Source organism: Carlito syrichta, unplaced genomic scaffold (assembly GCF_000164805.1).
Source record: "Carlito syrichta isolate Samal-C Ts95f unplaced genomic scaffold, Tarsius_syrichta-2.0.1 Scaffold297549, whole genome shotgun sequence".
NCBI classification, from domain to species: domain Eukaryota; kingdom Metazoa; phylum Chordata; class Mammalia; order Primates; family Tarsiidae; genus Carlito; species Carlito syrichta.
Window position 1 is genome coordinate 26,686 of NW_007241645.1, and position 14,254 is coordinate 40,939.

The 14,254-nt window shown below is 36.1% G+C and overlaps 1 protein-coding gene across 1 annotated transcript; it reads left to right on the forward strand.

Annotated features, from left to right (window-relative positions):
• The first annotated feature begins 2,040 nt into the window (after positions 1–2,040).
• LOC110595358 (cytochrome c oxidase subunit 6B1-like) lies at positions 2,041–2,476 on the forward strand. Its single transcript, XM_021710706.1, has one exon. It carries the CDS (start codon positions 2,089–2,091, stop codon positions 2,347–2,349), a length of 261 nt encoding a protein of 86 aa, XP_021566381.1. The 5' UTR covers positions 2,041–2,088; the 3' UTR covers positions 2,350–2,476.
• The last annotated feature ends 11,778 nt before the right edge of the window (positions 2,477–14,254 follow it).

Here is a 14,254-nt window from a genome sequence, read left to right on the forward strand (position 1 = left end):
TCCTTGACCCACCTGCATCCTCTCTCTCCACCCATCAGACTCTGGGCTCCAGCTGATCTCCAGTCCCACCACGGGGTGCGAGACAACAAGATGCTGCAAGTCGGTGTGCCACGGGTGTCCTGGGGTGGAGGAGGGAGGTGGGAACTCCACAGGGCCAGGAGCAGAGGGGCTAGGCAGTGGCGCAGTGTGTGGGATTGGCTGCAGCAGTCACTCTCTGCAGAGGCGACAGCGGCAGTGGTGGCAGTGCATTGCATGGGACTGGCTGTAGCAGTCCCCCTAAATGGAGGTGGTGGTGGTGGTGGCAGCAGCACATGGAACCAGCTGCAGTAGCCACCCTTTGCAGAGATTATCACAGTCTGACTTGTTCTATCACCATCTTGCCTGGGAACCCATTTTGATATACTCAACTTACAATGAATTTATCTGGATATGACCCAACTATAAGTTGAGGAGCATATGAAAATGCACATATATGAATAATGTTGGATTGATGCATATGTATGTATGTACGTACATGAACTATATAATATATATATATATATATATATATATATACACTTATTAAGTTATATATGTATATTTCCAGTATTAAGCTTTTTGGAAGGAGTGCATATTCATTTTCTCTTGCTGCCATATCAAATCTTTCACAAACTTATCAACTATAAAGAACATAACATGAATTTGTTATCTCATAATTCTGAAAGTCAGAAGTCCAGAATCAGTCTCACTGGATGCAAACTAAAGTATCTGATGAGCTGGCTCCTTCTGGAGGCTCCATGTGAAAGCCCATTTTATTGCTTTCCCAGCTTTCAGCAGCCACCCACCTTTCTTGGCTGAGGTGTTTCTTCCCATCTCAACGCCCTCAGTGTAGCATCCACTCATCTCCTTCTGACTCTTTGAATTCTCCTCCATTCCCTTGTTATTTCTCTTTCACTCTTGACTCTGTGTTTTTAGGAACTCTTGTGATTACTTTGGGCCCACATTGATAATCCAGCAAAATCTTCTCCTCCCAAACCTTTAATCAAATCTGAAAAATCTTTTTTTGCCATGGAAGTTAGCATATACACAGAAACTTAGATTTTGCATTATATTATATAGATTTTGTTACATTGCTTATTATATAATGATATGCAAATAGACTATTGTTTAACATATGATATTTTAAATTTCATAGGAAAAGACCATTGTGACTCAAAAGCAATATATTACCTGCTTTTATTAAACAAATATTCCAATGATTTACTGCAAAAATTGAATTATATTTGCATTGCCTGATCTCTATACGTAACTTTCTTTACAAAATCTAAAATATCTTATATTTTATTCCACCACTTATTAGACTGGAATAATACATAATATAATTATTTACATGTACTTAAAATAGGCATTTGAAATCCAAATTTCTTAAGAAAACATAATTTCTGTAGAATGCTTTTCCATACCAAGAACAAAAGTTGTAGAAAGAAAGAACATCAATTTATGGTGTATCCTGGATTGCCTGATTCTAAACATTTGCCCTCAAATTCTGCATTATTGTCTTTGTTGTTCTCTGGACACAGAAGTAGAGTAACTTCTGTTTTTACCATCTCCTAGGGTGTCCATTTTTCTGCTTCCTGTGGATATGGTCTGGCATATGTGCATGACCTGGCACATCTATTGTGCTGGATCAATACTAATCAATGAAATGCTGATGAGTTCTCTGAAGTTCCATTACATTAGTGCCATTGAAATGATGGTATACTTGAAAGAAAAATATCTGGGAGATTTTGGATGTACAACAAGCGACAACAAATGACGGCTATTTTAAGACATGGTAGAGAGAGATAGAGAAATAGATGGTATCCTATGTTGCCTGAATAACAATCACAAAGTTACTGTCAGAATTTCACTTACATGTTCTTCTTATTTGCTAGAAGGTGAGACACTATTAGTGATTTTGAGGTCATCTACCTATGATTCCTATGTATCTATATCCTCATGTGTGTATGCATATATAATTGTTTTGCACATTTTATTAAAATATTACCAAGTTGAGAGGGTCACATTGAGCGGCAACGCGCATCGGGGGCATCTTTAGGAGTCAGTATCATGGCAGAAGACATCAAGACCAAAATCAGGAACTATAAGACTGCCCCTTTTGACAGCTGCTTCCCCAACCAGAACCATACCAGGAACTGCTGGCAGAACTACCTAGACTTCCACCGCTGTGAGAAGGCAATGACTGCTAAAGGGGGCAATGTCTCTGTGTGTGAATGGTACTGGCGTGTGTACAAGTCACTCTGCCCCATATTCTGGGTCTCAACCTGGGATGACCACCAGGCTGAGGGCACGTTTCCCGGGAAGATCTGAACTGGCTGCACCCCACCTCTGCTATATCCTCCGTCCTTCTCCCAGGGTGGCTAAAGGGTATATGGTGTTCCCTACTTTGGGACCCTGAATCATGATTTAACTACTAATAAAAACTTACTGGAAAAGTGAAAAAAAAAATATTACCAAGTTGCTATCATGCTATACATATGTATCTTACTGAAGCTAATCTTTTATGAACCAATGCAAAATGACATATGACATCTTGGCATTTATTTATATTGTTACTTATGGAGCCATTTCATATTTAATAGCTATATTTTGTATTCTGCCATATGGACATGCCATATTTTATACATCACTTACCATATCAGAGGACATTTTTCTTTTTTCAGAAATTTCTCCAATAAAAAGTTGGGTATAATGAGCAGCCTGTGTTTGTCTTCTTGTACATACATCTGAGGTTTTTTTCTAAGACCTATACTAGAAACAAATTTATGGGATTGTGAGTATGAACATTTTAATTTAATTAGGTACTGCCAAATTTTATTACAACATGGCTATCCAGTTTCTAGTCTAACCTATTAGGATATGATGCCTAGTTTCTCTCTGAATCCTTCACATTTATTTTTATAGATTAATTTGCCTTTGCATTGAAAGAAATTGTTTATCTGGCAATGATCTATTTCACTGACTTCTTTTTGCCGATGGCCAGTCTGCAAACAAATCTGAAATGTGTGTGCATGTATGTGCGTATGTGTGTGTGTATGTGTGTGTGTGTGTGTGTGTGTGTGTGTGTGTGTAGTTTTAGTTAGTATATGTTTATCTCCTGAAATTTTAACATAATTTTTAATTATATACTGATGTTATATGGTGTCTGCCATTTTTTCTTTTTTCTTTTTGTATTGCTGTTTTATTCCTACATAGTTTTCTTTTATAAAAGACCCAGTGGTCTTTTTAAAAAAATGACAATTTGTTCCACTCCTTAGTTATGGAAAATGTTTATACATTGTTCTGTATTTCATGGCCCCTCCCTTTTTCCTCTGTGTTTTTTGAGGGGTACGTTTGTGGCCCTCTTATTCCCCAGGGTCCTAACTCTTCCTTATTTTACTTTTCTAATGTATATACATGGGCCCAATGTAGGATACGATCACAGTAGATTTTATGTCTATAAATGGGAATTATTTAAAGTTTTGAAATAATTTCTACAAAATATAGGACTTACATGTGTAGATGGTACCTTCTACTCAGTGTACTAGATACATTCTTGTTAGAGCCAGCTCTCTTATGTGAACTCAAACCCACAGATCTCTACCATGAGTCTGTAAAACTTCTGTCTCTTGAAATGGGTTTCTTTTCTACATCATCTTTTCATCGGGATACAGAGTAAACTGCCATGGTATGGGTTGAGGAAAAAGTCATACATTATAAACAGACATTGAGGAAGTAATCCTTTTCTAGGTAATGGTTTGTATGGAAATTAAAATGCATCAAAGAAATTATTGCATTGCAATTACCTTTTATTTGTAAGAAGAAGCTTTCTCCAACACCAAGCTATTTTATCATCAGTTCCTGAACCCTAAGCAGATGATCAGTCATGTTTTTTTTAAACTCCACTACCCTTCATCCTGCACAAGTCCGTTCCTGATTCCAATTGCCAATAAGCTTTTCCAAGTTATTAACCTCACCTCACATCTTCGTTCTCTAACAGAAAATCCTTGAGGAAAAAACAGTTTCCAACCTTATGTCTTTCGAGAAATGTTATAATCAAATCCCTCACCTGTCAAAATTTTTAAAAAGGATTTTTTTCTCCACTTTTAGCTTTTTCCTACAAATTAAAACTCAAAGATAGAGATAATACAATTCACACAGGGGTGAAGAGAGTATCTCTGGTGAATGTGTGCTACAAGAAAGAGAGAACTTGACCTCTGAGATCTCTGAGGATAGCAGAGCTGCCTGTGGGTCTTGGGCAGCACACAACCTCCCTGTAGTTATATAAGAGAAAAATAAATGCCCATCTTTTCTGAGTCACTTCTCTAGTTACAGCAACTTAGTTTATATCCTAAAAATATTGATGCTCATTGGCTACTTCTCTTCTGTGTGAGTATCAGATGTAGTTGCACAAAAATGTTACAAAGGAAAAGTAGACATGATTTTAGAGCCTAAAGGCAAGGCAGTGTTTTGTTCTGTGAACTTTTTGTTTGTTTGTCTTTTTGTTGTTTAATCTTAAAATTGGGGTAACTTTACATTGTAGAAAACTCATAGCAACTTATAAAGGGTATTCCATAAGTCTCTTCCATTCTCTCCCTTGAGCTCCACCATCTAGCCTACTGTGCTCCAGACATCTTAATTCAAGAAGTTCAAAGGGTTCTTATACCTATTGTATATAAAAGTGAAAACTTTCCCCCAAAATCATTTCCTCTTCCAGTATTACTTGTAATAAACATCACCATAAAGTTATTCTTGGTCACTGCTTCTCCTTCATCACACCAAGGTATCACCAAATCTTGTTGCTCTGCATCCAAATTATTTTTATTTTTATTTTTTTCTACCATGTGTTATTCCAGAAGATTTATAGTTTTTGGTTTCAGTTTAGGTTTTTGATCCATTTGGAGTTAATTTTGTTTACAGTTTGAGGTGATAGTTGATGTTCATTTTATTACAAATGCTTCTTCAATTGTTCCAGCATCCTTTAATGAAGATAATTTCCCCAATGTATTGACTTGAAGCTATTGTCAAAAACCAGTTGTACACTCTCTTTTCTGTAGATTTATCTACCAGATTATTTTTAGATTGCATGCAATTGTCACCAGCACTAACGTCTAAGCCACCATTATATCACAACCAGTAAGTGCATCTATTTCCAAGTGACTTTTCTTCATTTACAACTGCTCAATTGTCTCTTCCTCAGTCTAGTCTCAAATCTGCAGCCGGGGTGATGTTTTAAAAATGGAAATTAATCGTTGTTTCTTGTTCAAAACTCACGAAAGCCTTCATATTCACTTCTGGGAATAAGCATTAAAATCCTAACATCTGAGTCATAAGATCTTTCACAATCTCAACCAATCTCTCTTAGATCTTGTCCCCTGCCCCATCTCTCCTCTCTCTTCACCACCTGTGTCAAACTTCTTTAAACATCCTCAAGAGCACTAGGTCTTTCTTTGTCTTCAGAACCTCACTATGTTTCTCTTCTTGAAACAGGTTTCCCCCATCTGTTCCCTGGGTAACTCTGACTTGTCTAGGCATTGTATGACCTCCAAAGCTAAAGTAAGTATGTTATTATGTGCTCCCACAGAATCCGGTGTTTTCCCTTTTATATATCACACTTGTAATGTTACTTTAATGTCTGTTTACCCCCAAAAGATTGTAATTTTTATGAGAGCAATAACTGTGTTTGTTTTTTCTCAAGTCTACAAACATGCTGAAATGTTTTGTGGCACCTGGATACTAGAAATGAAGTCATTGAATGAATAAATGAAAATAATGATTTAATTTAAATCATTTATTGTAACCTAAAACCAGAGAAATATATGAAATTCCTCTAAATCCAAGCTGAAGGAAGTTAGTTATAAAAGATAGTTCAAATAGAAGATGCTTTCCACTGATACATAATTATACATATTTTATGAGTTGCAGTGTGATATTTCACCTGTATATAATGTGTAACAATCAAATTATGGAAATTGGCATATAAATCACCACAAGCAATTGTCATTTTTTCATATTGGGAAAATTCAAAATCTTCTCTTCTAGCTATTGGAAAGCACAAAGTACATTGTTTTTAACTTTAGTAAGCCTACAATGACTAATAAATAAATGAGGATATACATACCTCTTCAACATAAGGATGTTCTTTCCTTTGGATATATAACCAGTAGTGGAATTGCTGGATCTTATCGTAATTCTAGCTTTTAGTTCTCTGAGAAATCACCATGCTGTTTTCCATAATAATACGGAAGTGTATATTTCTAATTTATATTCTATTTCTTTTTTACTAATTTTTATTTTTTAATTTTATTTTAAAGATGTGGGGTACAATTCAGGGTTAGGTATACAAACGTTGATTATGCAGGTACTCTTGTGTTGGGAGTCAGCCATGGAGGCCCACCGAGCGTTAGGGATCAGGAAGGGCTGTTTACCCCAAGACCACTAGGATGTGTTTGGGAGCTATTTTACCCCATTTCCTCCCTCTTTCTACTCAGCACTAACCAGATTAAGCTCCTGTGAGCTCAAAACATAAAAACTCTTAGACCGGGATGAACACAAGCTAACTTCAGAAGCTCATTGCTCCCATTCTTCCGCAAACTGCAGTTTTGGCTTTCACACAACTTATAATTCAAACTCGTGTCACATCTAAGAACCTTAGTATTGGTCACAGGCTTCTGGGTCATGATCTTAGGATTTATTGAAGGTGTAAATTGTAGAATATAATTTTAGAAGACAGCCATTTTGTTGAAAGAATGCTGCTGGGTTACTTGCAGGTAACCCACTGTGTACTTTGGACTGGGCCACATTCCAAACATTCTGGGATGGGCCACTTTCGTTTGTAAAGTAAATACTTAAGCTTCTATAGAATTGTTTAACTTGGCATAAATCAATCAGCTTAGGATGAAAAAGGTTTATAGAATATGTCAGTCACAGATTAGGTTATCCTTTGTTATGGGATTTTAAGATTATCATATGAAAAGGGTTTAAAGGCAATCATTGATTAAGTTTTCATGGATTAAGGTTTCTGGTGGGTGGGGGACGCCCCTCCCACATCTGACTTTGTGTATAAAAGACCCGTTGTAATTCCCAATAACACTCATTCACTTCTGCACTAGACTGGAGTCCAGTCTCTTTCTTTCTCTCTTCTTCCCCCCAATCGCCGACATAGTCTCCACCTTTGGGGTACTCTGAACCCAGCTGAAGCTGGACTCCAGCACCTTTGCTAATGAGGTGTGCCCTTCCCTCCCCTAGCAGTTTCCCTCAATTGCCAATCCTATCCTCCCTCACCTGGCAGTTTCCCACTACTGCCAATCCCTTTCTTATAGTATTATGATAATTGTTCAAGGTCAGCTTATGAGTGAGAACATATGGTATTCTGTTCTTTGTTTCTATGATAGATCACTGAGTATGATCGACTCTAAATCCACCCGAGTAGCTGCAAAGTCCATAGGCAGCTATATGTATAATTTCTAATCTATATTCTCACCAACAGTGTGAATATAAATTAGAGATCTCCGTTTTCTGAATCCATGACAACATTTATCATTTTTTTTTAATATGGAGCTCTCTTTTTTCCACAACATTGACAGCATTTGTCATTATTTTTTTTCTTTTGATAATAACCATAGAAAACATTTTAAATGAGATTTTTCTGTGAAACCGAATCAAACAACTTGCTCCTTAAACATTTGCATAAATCAATATTTTTAAAATATTTTAAAATATTTTTAAGATGCCCAAAGTCATATTATTGCATATGAGGAAAATCTACATATTTGAAGCTGGAAAGTCTATGATTTAAAGACTGAATTTTGAAAGATTATGAAGAGTGTCATAACTCTATTTAATTATTGTTGACCAGGAAAATATAGAACCAAAAATCAGTTTATTTTTAGGACCTGAAAGAACTGGAAGAAAACTTGAATCAGATAAACAGCAGAATATCCCAACAAGGAGATCTATAGCAAATCACAGTAGACAAATGGTAAGTTTATTTTCTGTGTTCAATTTTCTCACTTAAAAAAATCATCTCTTTAAATTATAAGTATCAAGAATTCATTTCTATTGCATAAAGGTTTACATTTAACCGCTAAGGTAAAGGGAGTGTTTTTGGTTTTTTAAATATTTTTTAATTTATATTTTAAAGATGTGTGGTGCAATTCAGGATTAGGTATACAAGTGGTCATCATACAGGTAAAGTTTGGGCCTCTCTTTGGTCGTTCTCACTTTACCTGGTTTGAGATCAGGTACCCTTATTGATATTGAGTCCCTCACTCCACCCCAGCAGTATCCTGCTACAGCCAATCCCTTTCTTATAGTATTATGGTAAAGGGTCAGGGTGCACTTATGAGTGAGAACATGTGGTACTCTGTTCTTTGTTTCTGTGATAGATCATTGAGTATTATAGACTCTAAATCCATCTAAGTTGTTGTGATGTCCATATATTTGTTCTTCTTTACAGTTGTGTAATATTCCATCATGAATATACCACATTTTTTTAATCCAGTCCAGTTTTGATGAGCAGTACGGTTGGTTCCATGTTTTTGCTATTGTGAATAGTGCTGCAATAAACATGCATGTGCATGTATCTTTTTGTAGAATGATTTGAGTTCCTCTGGGTATATTCTCAATAGAGGAATTGCTGACTCTAATGTTATTATAGCTGGGCCTTAAGTCCCTAACTAAAAACCCTAGATAGATCATCTAGGTAAAAAATCACCAAAGATACCCAGAACCTTAACTTGATACTTGACCAAATGGACTTAATATGATACCTACGGAACACTTCATCCGACCACCACAGAATATACATTCTACTCATCATCACATGGAATGTACTCCAAGATCAATCACAACCTCAGCCATAAACCACAAGCATAAACAAATTCCATAAGATTGAAATACTTCCATGCGCCTTCTCAGACCACACTGGAATAAAACTAAATATAAACACCATCAAAATTCTCCCCAAACCCACAAAGACATGGACGCTAAACTGTATGATGTTGAACAACTACTAGTCAACACAGAAATCAAAACAGAAATTAAAAGATTACTGGAAACAAATGAAAATGAAGAAACATCTTACCAAAACCCTCTTGGAGCCCATGGAAACAGCTCTAAGAGGGGAATTTATATCTCTATGAACACACATCAAGAAAATGGAAAGATCACAAGTTAACGGTCTAACAAATCACCTAAGGGAGCTGGAAAAATAAGACCACCAAAACCCTAACTTTAGCAGAAGTATCAGATCACCAAAATAAAGGCCCAAATATGTGATGTAGAAGGCAAAATCATTTATAAAATCAAGGTGATAGTACATATAGCTAAGATTGTTTGGAAGATTCAATGAACTTATGTCTATACCATCTGGCACATTGTAGATTCTCAGTGATGGTAGTCTGCTCTCCTTCTCCTTCCTAGCTGAGCACTCACTAGCAATCATACAGAAGAACTACTAATTAACTTTGAACATGTCTTATAAATATATAATATTGCTTTCTAAACAGGCATGTTTAATATATGTATAGTTAATTATATGGTTATCAGTTCAGTTCTTCTCAATTAATCTGTACATATCATTGTAAAGTTCATTAATAATATAGAAAATATCTTGGAATCTAAACAGACGTTTTAAACCATAATTTGTGGTCATCCTTTAAGGAACTGCCTCTCTTCAGGGCTTGTTCTTATGATGGTGAATCTCTTGAAATTTTTGTTTGTTTTTATTTTTGAGACCAAAAACAGAATGGAGTTCCTCAGTGCTACTAAACTATGAAGTCATCTTAACTAAAATGACTTCTCTTGACTAAGAGAGTGTGATATATAAAATAGAATTTTTTCCAAAGTATCATGCTTCACAATAAGCTTATCTTTCACATACTATTTCTATAAAATAAGTTGTATTTTCCAAAATATAAAATATTCTATATTACAGATAATTCCTGAAACGAAAAAAATTTTGCATCATAGAAATTCAGCACCAAATCAAGCATAACTGAAATGACTCATAAATAACAGCAGTTATTCAATTTAGAAATAATTGTGTAAAGCAATCTTCATTTTTTATCTAAAACAAACAAATTAAGCCAGGCTCGGTGGCTCAGCCGTAATCTCACGCCTTTGGGAGGCTGAGGTGAGTGGATTGCCTGAGCCCACGGGTTCGAGATCCGCCTGGGCAACTTGACGAGACCTCATCTCTACAATAAATCAAAAATTAGCTGGGCGTGGTAGCGCACTCCTGTAGTTCCAGCTACTTGGAAGGCTGAGGCGGAAGGATCTCCAGAGCCCAGCAGGTGGAGGCTGCGGTGGCCGGGAGCGGCCACTGCACTCCAGTCTGTGTGACAGAGTGAGACTCCAACTCAAAAAAATAAAAAAATAATAAAACAAACAAATTAAAACAAACTTTTAATGTATTCATATGAAATAAACCAGATTTTATTTAATATAAGAAATTGATTCTTTAAGAGGAAAAAGAGATGGAAACATTCTAGAATTATTTTATATGTCAGTGGTCACAGATATACAGTAAAACTATTTAAAACCCAGTTATTGAAAGTATATAAGCAGCATTAAAAATATATTGATATTTGCTGCTATATAGCAAGGTGTCTATTTATAAGCAAAATTCTGCCTTCATTTTAAGAGAGAGACAGGTGGATCACGGAATAAAGGAAGTATGTATTGTAACTTAATTCTAATCTTAATTCTTGACTTATTGCCTTGTCCCAGACAAGCTACAATAAACAGCTGTTACGTTAGTTATTCTGGCAGAGATTCTAAACAAAGAATACAAAGTGTGAAAAGCTTCCAGCTCCTCACTGGTGGAATTTCCAGTTTTCTACATGGACTCAATGTTAGTTCCTGTGACAGCACTTCTTTGACAAAATGCAATTTATATAGGTTTGCTCTGTCTCTCTGTATTGATTCCTTTATTTGAAAAGCAGCACCTAACTGAAACCCTGGACAAAGAAGAAAATGAAAGAATTATAGACTTTTTGTCTACCTGGAACAGTGTCATGAACCAATCAGTGACCCTGGATTTTTGCAAAGACAAAATAAACCTCAAAGTCCTTTCTGACGATGAAACATAGTTATAAAAGCCAAGAAATCTTATCTGTTATGGCAGAACCTGGTGTACTTCTGGAAAAATACACAATCCAACCTTGAGAATAGCCTAATGTAAGAATCCATTCAACCAGTAAACATTGAGCCCATACTTTGCCATTTGCCATTATACTAGTTGTTTAGAATAAGACATAATCTTGTCATTTAGACACTTACAACACAATGTGGGAACAACCAGAAAAGTGATTCTTATTTCAGATATTAAGGTATTAATCTATAGTAAGTTCTACTTCCCGAGGTAGTAATTACCAAAAACAGAGAAGGAAGAGCCTGAGGTCTTGATGATGACAACTGTACAGAAGACACATTCTGGTAGAAAAAAATAATTTTTTAATTAAGTAGTAGAAGACTCTTAGTGAAGATTTGCCAGTGTATTGGACAGATAAGATGGGGCCGATGCCAATGCCCATAGTGATAGCCATTTAACAGTCTACTCTTCCTAGATGCGTCATCTTCCTTATTCCATTCTCAACTGCCCTGCAGCTGCTTCTTAAGATGTTCTGCCAGGTAAGTTGCTGGTTTTCAGTTTTTTTTGTCAGGGGAATCTCAACCTAAGACACATTCTCTGGTACACGTCAGAATAAAAGAGATGAATCCATTTGTTCTGAGCAACCTGGGAGCTGGCAGGACAAACACTCTCTGTCAAGGTCATTCTTAGAAGCACGTGCATCTTCCTGTTTAGCATTGTGCGGTGTGAACAACAAAGTCCTTGACTCCTCCCCTCCTGTCCTACTTGTTGACAGGTGCTGTCTTCACCTGGCATGAGTTTGCCTGATAAATTGGGAAATTTCCCAGTTGCTAGTGCTCTCAGACAGCTCCAATTCAAAGCCTGAGTCTCTTTTCCCACTCTCCTGACTCTTCTTCCCCTCTTCACTGAGTGGCTTTGTGATGGCACTGTCGGTAGATATTTGAGGGGGAAAGTACCATCTGGGATCAAATAAGCTTCGAAAGGATGTTGCACTGTCTTAGACCCATGCCAGGGATAGAGAGAGTAGAGGGTTCATGTTGAAAGTGCTTCCACGGGAGAGATGGGCAATACTCATCTTGAGTCATCCAGCAGGCACAGCCGCATCTCCAATCTGGTCACTTCGTGTCTGTGTCAACACATCAGAGTTAGAACTGATGATGCAAACTGTAAGATGCTGTTTCTGACAAATAGAAGCATCAGTCAACACGTCTTCATCTCATGAGAAAAGTGTTCTCATTGCAGAAATTTCAAAGAAAATTTAGTAGGGTTTTTCAATAAAAATAATTAGAAGTATTTCCACTTGTAGCCTATTTCTACCAATCCAGAACATAAACTATGATGCTTGACAAAAGACAATGAATATTTTTAAAATATCAGTTTGTTATTTAACCTACACCTGACCAGTATTGTTTCTTTTAGTTTGGGTTAGACTTATCTAGAAAGAAGATTCATTCTTATAAGAATCATAATCTCAAGAAAAATTTAAAGCTGTGTTATCAGCAAAAAGTCAATTATCTAATCTTCAATATCCAGACAGTAAAAGTGAAGTTTCTGCTAATAGTGCTTGTTTCATTTGACATAAACTATGATCAGTATTAATTAACAATACAAAGTAGGATCACATATATTTATATTATGCTTTCAGTAGATACCTGGTTGTTTTCTTTGGGATAATTTGACAAAAATATGGATTTTCTTATTGTTGACAAGACAGAAGGGAATCTGATTTAAAAATACCTTGGCAATGAAACAAAACTCAACACATTAGAAATTCTCCAATTTGACAAATTGAATTTTAATGAGAGACATCATACAGAAAAAAAAAACATGCTGATAATTATTTCTGATCATATGCTACCCTGTTGTGAGCATCTGTGAATCCTCATGCTACTATCATCCAGTTATCCAGGGAGATTTCAGATTTCCTCTTACATATTTTGAAGTGTATTCCAGAGTTTTGTTGTTATTGTGGGGTGGATTGTATTTCATTGAAACAGAGCAAATGAACCACTTGCTCCAAATTCAGTATAAATTTTCAGTACAATTGTGACCTAACGTTTTATTTATAATGTCAGTTTAAAATACCTATTATTACATCAGAAACACATAAGATATAATGATTTTTCCTCCTAAACAATGACCAAATAATTTTTGTGCATTCAAATAGAAAATAGCCAACAATATATTTTACATTCCCATTGGTTTCCAAAGGTTGACAAAAGTTGTCTGTTTTAAACTTGTCAGTATATTTACACATCAGATGCTAGACTCAAAGTATGTACTCTTAGTTTTTTAACAGCTTTATTTAAATGTAATCGATATACAAAAGCCTGCACATATTTAATGTATGCAATTTGAGGAGTCTGAACAGATGCATACACCCATGAAACCATCACCACAATCAAGGTGATAAACGTATCCATTACCTCCAAAAGCTTCCTCCATCAAGTTACCATAAATACTAATGTTCTTGTTTTTTTAGTAACACACTCTACAAGGACAATTTTTATATGTAAGGAAATTTATAAATACTAGGTGAATGTACATATTTTTATATGCTTCGTGTATATGGTTGGAAGAGTGGCTCATTCTCAATATTGAAATAATTTTGATATTAACAGTAAATAATATATATTAATGAAAATGAAACAAGTTCTCTAACATTAGACCATAGCCTAATTGTTTAATAATGTTTTACATTATTTAGTAAACCAGGAATGGTGCTGAATGCCATGTTTGACCCTCTACTCAACTGAAGAGTTGAAGAGAGTGCTCAGTGTTGGCAGGAGATAAATGCCAGACAGCTTTGTGCACTACTCACTCAGAGCAATGTGACAGCATACAATAAAGTTTTAGCAAACAGGTCAGGTATGGTGACTCACACCTATAATCCCAGTGCTTCAAGAGGCCAAGGCCAGAGGATCACTTGTGGCCAGGAATTTGAGAACAACCTGGGCAACATAACAGGTTCTATTTATGGAGCTGGGATATAAACTATGACTTACAGGAGGAGACCTGCTTCTAGCAAGGAGTAGAGCCCAGCGCTGGTGCAGAGACTGAGAGCTTCTTTTCTAGGGGAGGAAGAGGGATCTGTAGAAGGAGGGTGTCTCCAGAGCAGAAGCTCGTCTGTGAATCTGTGAG